We start from the raw sequence: 8,915 nt of genomic DNA, 5'->3' as shown, positions 1-8,915 counted from the left end.
CACGAGTCTCGTTAAGTGTCCAGTTTAAGGGTATTACACAGAAACATATCAAGGGAACACGAATCAAATATGCACTTTTATTCATTTACAATAAACTCATAAAGTACATCATTTTGATTGAAGCTAAGGGCATACAAAACTGTCTAACACCTGCTAGATGTAGCGACACACTATGACTATGAAAATTGGCAAATGAATGTCAAAACTACTTTCCTAAATGGAGATCTTACTAAAGATATCTATATGCAACAACCACAAGGTTTCATTACTGCAGGTCAGGAATATATTGTGTGTAAACTTAATTGATCCATTTATGGACTTAAGCAAGGTTCTAGAAGTTGGAACATACGATTTGACTATACCGTCAAACAATTTAACTTTGAGTAGAATCGGGATGAGCCCTGTGTTTATAGGAAGGCAGTGAGAAACAAGGTTACGTTCTTGGTTCTGTATATAGATGACATTCTACTCATTGAGAATGATGTAGGAATGTTGACTACGGTGAAAGTACGACTTTCACAACAATTCTCCATGAAAGATCTTAGAGAAGCCTCCTATATCTTAGGACTTCAACTCTATAGAGATAGATAAAAAATGATAGTAGGATTATCCCAGTCTATTTACATTGACAAGATTGTGAAAAGATACAGCATGGAGAAATCCAACTTTTAGACATGGAGTCACTCTCTCTAAGGGTATGTCTCCCAAGACTCCCAAAGAGATTGTGGGCATGAGAGAGGTTCCCTATGCCTTAGCCGTAGGGAGCGTCATGTATGCCATGTTGTGCACTAGGTCAGACATTTCTCTAGTAGTGAGTGTGGTAAGTAAATACCAATCAAACCTAGGACAGGAGCATTGGACAACTGTAAAGAACATACTTAAACACATTCAAAGGATAAAAGAGTTTTGTTTGGTATTTAATGGTAGTTCACTACACATCCTTGGGTATACCAATGTCGACTTCCAGTCAAACCCAGATGATAAAAAGTCTACATCTGGTTACATCTTTACAACAGGGTCCTATGCAGTTAGCTAAAAAAATAACAAACAAGGGTCCACAACAGATTCCACGGCCGAGGCCAAGTACATTGCCACAAGTGAAGTTGCCAAGGAAGTAGTAAGGATGGAGAAGTTCATTCAAGAATTAGGAGTAGTTCCATTCAACCCATCACCCATTCCACTGTTGCATGACAACACTAGAGCCATTGCTCAGGCTAAGGAGCCTCGAGCCCACCCGAAGTCAGCACATCGAGAGTAAGTACAATGTAATGTGGGAGATTGTTGGTAGAGGGGACGTCTAGATTCAGGAGGTAGCATCAATGGAGAATGTGGCAGACCCATTGACAAAGCCACTAACACAGAAAGTGTTTGAGAAATACGCGGACAGTATGGAACGCCGGCTTGTACCCGATTGGACCTAAGTGCAAGTGGGAGCTGCTAGACTGTGTATGCCCATAGCTCCAATCAGATTGATGTACATTTGACATTTATTATAAATGAATAAAAGTACATAATTGATCCATGTTATATTTGGTATGTTTCTGTGTAATTACACTTAAATTGGACACTTATGAGACTCGTGTTAGTTTAGAACGTTCTCAGCCATTGGATAGACTTGGGAAAATTTATCCTGCCAAGGCTGACACTAATGTGTTGCCAAGTCAGTTGGAGTGGCTTATCTCAACTCCCAGGGTTAGACCCGAAGCACATGTAGTGTGTGTTTGTTAGAAACACTGAACCAGACCATTCTCCAGTTGTGCTTTGGACCTTGGAGACAGATGGACAAAACTGGAAAGTTATACCTAACCCTAGACTTGATTATGGTACTACACTAGGTGTCCAACTAGGTTGTCTTTGATATGCCAATTAGTAAGATCCTTAGCGGGGGTGAAAACCTAGGTATGTTGGGGTAGTTTGAAAATTCACCTGAGCGGGTGATCATAGTGACAAAATCAGCCCCTTTGTCAAACAAAGTGAATGATCGAGGACTGCACTCTCTTTGATGGAAACCTAAACTGTCGGTAGTTGATTTCAAACTTGTTTGAGATTTGTTTTGTATATATATATTATATATATTTATGAAAAATGTTTGCAAAGGTTTCAATTCCTGGGGTCCATTCGTGTAGAAAGTGCAACACTGTACCTTGCAGGTGATGGAGATGTCATCTCTTGTCGAGCAGTATTTGATCATTATGGACTGAGAGGTTAAGTGTAAGACCATTTAGGGCCTTTATACCTAATGGGTTAATCTCACTTATGACCATAGTCCTTGGGCCTTCATAAGGTGGCTAGATTCAAGAACCATTTAGTGTAAATGTTGGGCCTGTTAAGAGCCCATACTGTTGGGCTTAGGGGTTCGTTGTGTTCAGTAGTGAATTCAGTCAGGCCTTGTAATAGAAGTTAGACTCAACCCATATGGCTTTTTTGAAGATCAATGTTAAGGTCGCATGCCATATAAAGAGAGCCAAATTAGCCAACATTTAAAAGGGGAAGTGAGCTTGCAAGCTTAATGGGCCTAAAGCCCATAACAAATTGGATTAATTAAGAAATCACATGACAATTTAAGCAGTCATGTTATTTGGGCGAATTTGGGTTTAGATCTGGGTTTGGATTAGCAAGAAGATAAAATAAGTCTTATCCACTTAAGAGTTCATATCCAAATAAAGATTTGGATCAAAGAACTCCTCCTAATAAGATTAGGAGAGTTGATCTTGAGGATTTATAAATAGAGGGGGCGAGTTGCTTTATTTTTCACCTTTCTACATTCAGTTCTCTCCCTCTGTTCTTGCCGCCCTACCCTATTCGATCTCTAGTTTCTTGGACTGATCAAGATTGGATCTTGATTCTGATTTTTTCAAGAAAAATCAGATTTAATTCGTGCTCACCGTCCCTTACTTCATCTTTGCTGAAGGATTGCAGTTCTTGCTGAAGGACTACACTGCTGAACCTGCTTCATCTCAAGTTGTGCTATTTTCAGTGGAGGCGAGTTTTGGTACCCTCTTTGGGTGTGAACACCTATTTTGGGAGCTACACGTGAGGATTCCGTATCAGGTATTGGCCTCCATTTCTTTTGGTTTCAAATCCGGTCCGGTTTATTTCAAGAACAATCTTTGAAAATTATAGTTTTTCTAAAACTGGGAATACGATTCTCGGAAGGGAGAAAAGAAATTTTTGAAATTTCACTTAGCCACCCTACATGGTTCGGCCATCCATATGATAGATCTCCCTTCCCTTCATTATGATGGGGTATCAAAAAGATTAGTCCTTGTTCCTCAAAATTTTCAAATTTTCCCACTAAATTTATAAAGGATTTAATTATCAAATTGGACATCTAATATTCTTAGGTCATTGAGAAATATAGCTTCTATTAGAATTTCTTACCCACCATACTCTCAATTAATTACTTCCCCTCTCTAGCGAGATACATTAGATCCTGAAAGCTCTCTATTATGTTCCTAATCATGGTTCCCCCATTTTACTATTAAAAGAAAGGGTAAATTTCTTAAACTATCCATATAGTTTAGCTAATTGACTAAGTGTACTGCTAATTGACTAACCCATTATGCCATGGGTTGTAGGGGTGAAGAGAAGAAGAAGAGGAAGGGTTGTTCACGCCATGGGTTGCAGGGGTTGTAGGTTTTGTTGCAGAGATCCCTCCTCTCTGTTTCCCTCTTTTTGTTGCTGACGATGCCATGATGCCATGGGTTGCAGGGGTGGCAGGGTTTGAAGAAGAACTAGAGCATGAGATGCAGAGCCATTCTCTTCTTCTCTGAAATCTAAGCAATCCTAAGCAAATTGGGCTTGGTGAGGGTTGGGCAGAGATTCTTGGGCGGTATCCATTGGTTTAGACTTGGAAGTTGAGTAACAATAGTTGTGCGAACTCGAAAGAGCCTATATCCAATCATCCACTGATCCGGCAGTTCCAGTAGTTCCGACAAAGAAAATGAGAAGGATAGGAGAGATCTGAGTACTTAGTTGAGGGTAAAATAATCTTTTTCACATCACCTTAGTGTAAGTCAATTTTCAAACAGTAAGAGTAGAATTAATCAATTAGATAAACCATAAGAGTAGTTTAAAAATTTAAACTAAAAAGAAAGAAATATGTTTGCTTTGGCCCATCCCAATCTCTAACCTATACACAGGTATCACTCCTGGCAATCTATTAACATTCCTGATCACGAACCTTCAGGGGGAAGAGTATGTTACCCAACAACGCAACCGGTCACTGGTGGACGATGGAATAGCTTCGCCCTACCGTTGTCATCACTTTTGAGGTTTGAATCGATTAACGTTAATTTTATCTTTTTGTTAAGAGACGTTAATAGTAAGAGGTATCTTTTTGTTAAGGCGCACGCAATAATCCTTCGCATTTGTCATTTCTGTCCCTCTTTCTTTCTTTCCTGCGCGGCTACTTCTTCTCCTTCTCTCTCTATGACTCTTTCCTCATTCACTCGCAGTTCCGTCGTTTGCAGATTCATTGATCAAATGGTTCATTTATTTCCATCATGAGTACGATGATTCCCCCACCATTAAATGTTTGTCGTCTTTCTCGCCGAGGGAGCATTATGAACGATAGCGAAGTTGTATTCGCAAACCTTAATAGCTTTGAAGGTATAATAACTCCCTCGAGGATTTGTCTCACCTCAGTTGTTCTTCCATGGCGGACATGGTGAAGCATGGGAAGAAGCATCGGCGTTTCCAATGGCTCCTTATTCTCATGTCTGAGAAGGTGGGCCTACTGGAAGATATCTCAACGTCAAGAGTTTATAAAGTCGTGTTACTTCACCTCAGCACCGGAAGATTTCCGTCGATTGAACAAGGCGATCTATCATTTAATCCGAAATGGTCGAATTAACGAAGCGAGAAGTGTATTCGACGCCACACAACACCGGAACACTGTCACGTGGAACTCTATGATATCTGGGTACATCCAAAACAGGTCTATTGCCAAGGCTCGTAAACTGTTCGATCAAATGCCCAATCGAGATATCGTCTCGTGGAACCTGATGATATCGGGTTATTTTTCATGCCCGGGGCGCAGACTGATTGAGGAGGGACGATCCTTATTTGATCGAATGCCCGAGAGAGACCTGGTCTCTTGGAACACAGTCATCAGTGGCTATGCACGGAACGGGAGAATCAAGGACGCATTATATCTTTTTCATATAATGCCTGAGCGGAATATAGTGTCTCGGAATGCAATGATCACTGGCCTCTTGCAAAACGGTGATGTTTCAGGTGCAATTGAATTGTTTGAGAGGATGCCTGAACGGGACTCCACTTCTCTTAGTGCACTTGTATTGGGTCTCATTCAGAATGATAAACTGGACAAAGCTGCAAGGATTTTGCTTGATGTTGAGAAGGCATTTGAGGACAGAGGAGATTTAATTCATGCGTATAACACTCTGATTGCTGGTTATGGTCAAAGAGGAATGGTCGATGAAGCTCGACGCTTGTTTGACCAAATTCCTTCTTACACTAATTTCAGTAAAGATGGTCAGCAATTCAAAAGAAACGTGGTATCATGGAATTCAATGATCATGTGCTATGTTAAAGTGGGAGACGTGGTTTCAGCCAGAAGGATCTTTGATGAAATGATGGAACGAGATACCATCTCATGGAACACCATGATCAGTGCCTATGTTCGTGCATCAGATATGGCAGAAGCTTCAAATCTTTTCCTTAGAATGCAGGACCCTGATACCAGGTCATGGAATTTGATGATTTCAGGGCATGCCCAGGAAGGCAATATGGAACTTGCATGTTATTTCTTTAACAGGATGCCCCAGAAAAGCCTTGTTTCATGGAATTCAATGATAGCGGGATTTGAGCAAAGTGGAGATTATGAAGAAGCAATTCAACTCTTTCTTCAGATGCTAGCTGAAGGTGAAACTCCTGACAAACACACATTATCGTCACTGCTCAGTGTGTGTGCTGGGCTCACAGCTCTTTACCAAGGAATGCAGATTCATCAGCAAGTAATAAAAACAGTAGTTGCAGATATACCAATAAATAATTCCCTTGTAACTATGTACTCAAGATGTGGGGCCATAGTGGAGGCACAAGCAATTTTTTATGAGATGAAAATACAGAGAGATGTGGTTTCATGGAACGCAATGATTGGGGGGTATGCGTATCATGGTTTTGCAAAGGAGGCTCTTGAGCTTTTTGGGGAGATGAAGAGGATGAAAGTGCAACCCACATATATTACATTCATATCAGTTTTGAATGCATGTGCTCATACGGGGTTGGTGGAGGAAGGCCGTCGAGAATTTGAATCCATGGTTAGGGAATTTAGGATTGAACCAAGGGTTGAACACTATGCTTCCCTTGTGGACATTGTGGGGCGGCATGGACAGCTGGAAGAGGCCATGAATTTGATTAGAGGCATGCCATTTGAACCTGATAAGGCTGTGTGGGGTGCCCTGTTGGGTGCTTGCAGGGTACATAACAATGTGAAATTGGCCAAGGTTGCAGCTGAGGCATTAATGAGGCTTGAGCCAGAAAATTCAGCACCATATGTATTGTTATATAACATTCATGCTGATGCAGGGAGATGGATGGATGCAATGGATGTGAGAATGGTGATGGATGGTAAGGGAATTAGAAAGCAACCAGGGTACAGCTGGATAGAGTTGTACAACGAGGTTCATATATTTGTTACAGCAGATCGATCCCATCCCCTTGCAGAAGAGATCCATGCACTAATTGAGAGTTGCAATCGGGTAACCAAAGAGCTAGATGTCGAGATCCAGTATACCTCTCAATTTGATTATGTATTGGGAAGGTATTGATGGTATTTTTTAACATGACATTTGCAACATGATGGACTAGATTCCTGAGATGACCATGCAAACATATTTAATACAATTACATTGGAAAGATGGATGAGTTATTGTAGTAATTAGCTCATTTCCTCTTCCATGCTTCTTTAGTTGCAAAGGCACCAATTACATACCCAATGGTGTTACATTGACCGACCTTGTGACATGGAGCTAATTGATGGAAAATGGAAGGAATTCTTGGGGATTATGTTAATGTGAATTGGGTAATGTGTCCTTACTTGATCAATCCCCAAGGGATAGGTTTCCTTGTCATATGCAACATCATCACCTATCTTGAGATCATCATCTTCCATCCTGAGATAACAATGTGATATATGAACCTTGTGACAGTAGCATTCCATACATTAATAAAAGCAGCTCCTATGGGCTACTGTTCCACCAGTCTAAAGCTTTTGAGCTTGTTCTCACCCATGTGTTGGGATCCTACTCCCTGATTTGAGCATCTATGAATACATTAGGAATTGAGTTGGTCTATATTGTAATTGGTTATATCCACCTATTGAGAGTTTTCCCTTGCATTGTAAACATGCTATTTGTGCTTATTAGTAGATCTTTGAGTAAGTAGGTGTTCAAATTGTTGAACACCATTTAAGGTCTTATTGGCACCTGTGTTAAGCCTAATTGCAAGTTTTTGCAAGCACTCAGGAAGTCCTACTAGTTTGGGTCTTGTTGGCACCTAGGTAAGTCCAACTGGGAAAGGTGTTATAGGCACCCGTAAAGTCTTGTTGGTTATAAAGGCTTGGATGGAACTCCGAAAGTTCATTTGGTTAGTGTAAATCCTCAGTGGTGATATGAGGTAGATGACATAAGGAGGGTTGGCTAAACTTCTATAAAAATTTCTCTATTTCTCTTGTTTTTCTTTTGTAAAATTAATGGAAGTTTGTATTAATCTTGATATGAGCAGATATTTATAAAGTATTATAGAAGACTCTAGAATGTAAGTTACAGCTGTTGCAACTGAATTGTACACGTGGATTCTATAACAGATTTGTACACGTGGATAACATATTTTGTAATACTCCCCCTCGAGTTGGAAATGGAGGAGGACCGACACCCAACTTGGATTTTAACATGTTAAACTGATCATTGCCCAAGGCCTTGGTGAAGACATCCGCTGGTTGGACTTTGGTGGAAATATGGAAGGTAGCAATGGTCCAAGTTTGGATATCTTCTCAGACAAAGTGACAGTCAATCTCAACATGCTTTGTTCGCTCATGGAACACCGGGTTGGAAGCAATATATAGGGCTGCCTTATTGTCGCAGAAGACAGTCATGGGCTGAATATGGCTTAATCCAAGATCATGAAAAAGTCTCTTAAGCCAAATTAGTTCACTAGTTAGAGCAGCCATGGAACAGTATTCGGCTTCTGCTGAAGATTTTGAGATTGTAGGCTGCTTATGTGTCTTCCAAGAAATAGGTGAAGAGCCCAACATAGTGAAGTAACCTGTTGTTGATCGCCTAGTGACAGGACATCCTGCCTAGTTTGAATCACAGTAACCACAAATGATTAGGTCATTGTTGGAAGGGAGGGAGATATCATGATCTAGTGTGGACTTCAAATATCTATGAACATGAATTGTAGCACCGTAGTGAGCTTGTTTAGGCTTGTTCATGAACTTGTTGAGCACATGTACTAAATATGTGAGTTCAGGTCTGATAATTGTTAAATAGATCAATCGTCCAACCAATCTCCAATATCTATTTGGGTGTGGAAATGGAGGTCTTTTCGCAAGAGCTAGCTGTTGTTGAATAATAGGAAAAGAACTTAGACGACACCCTAGCATGCCCGTCTCAGATAAGATGTCCAGAGTGTATTTCCTTTGGCAAAGAAAGATGCCATTTAGAGACCTAGATATTTCAATGCCAAGCAAGTACTGAAGTTCTCCAAGGTCTTTAATGTGAAAGCAACTACTGAGATAATTTTTAAGTCCAACTATGCGATTGGAATCATTTCCGACAATGATTATATCATTGACATATACAAGAACTGCCAAGAAACTATTTGGCCAAGAAGAAACGAGCAATGTGCAATCTGTTGTAGACTGAAGAAAACCATAATGCTTTAATGTT

At 40.4% G+C, this 8,915-nt stretch overlaps 1 protein-coding gene across 2 annotated transcripts; it reads left to right on the top strand.

The window, feature by feature from the left end:
* Nucleotides 1-4,115: 4,115 nt before the first annotated feature.
* On the top strand, nt 4,116-7,443 carry MEF9 (mitochondrial editing factor 9). Of its 2 annotated transcripts, none has more exons than XM_088943172.1 (2): nt 4,116-4,274; nt 4,473-7,443. In XM_088943172.1, the coding sequence occupies exon 2, from the start codon at nt 4,677-4,679 to the stop codon at nt 6,792-6,794; it is 2,118 nt and encodes a 705-aa protein (XP_088799298.1). In that variant the 5' UTR covers nt 4,116-4,274; nt 4,473-4,676; the 3' UTR covers nt 6,795-7,443. The 2 variants fall into 2 exon arrangements, with proteins under 2 accessions (XP_088799298.1, XP_088799299.1); XM_088943173.1 differs by having other exon boundaries at nt 4,458-7,443.
* Nucleotides 7,444-8,915: the final 1,472 nt, after the last annotated feature.

The sequence above is a fragment of the Nelumbo lutea genome, chromosome 5 (genome assembly GCF_056320005.1).
Source record: "Nelumbo lutea isolate HS-2025 chromosome 5, American lotus-T2T, whole genome shotgun sequence".
In the NCBI taxonomy this organism is placed as follows: domain Eukaryota; kingdom Viridiplantae; phylum Streptophyta; class Magnoliopsida; order Proteales; family Nelumbonaceae; genus Nelumbo; species Nelumbo lutea.
This window is presented reverse-complemented; position numbering and strand designations above follow the sequence as displayed.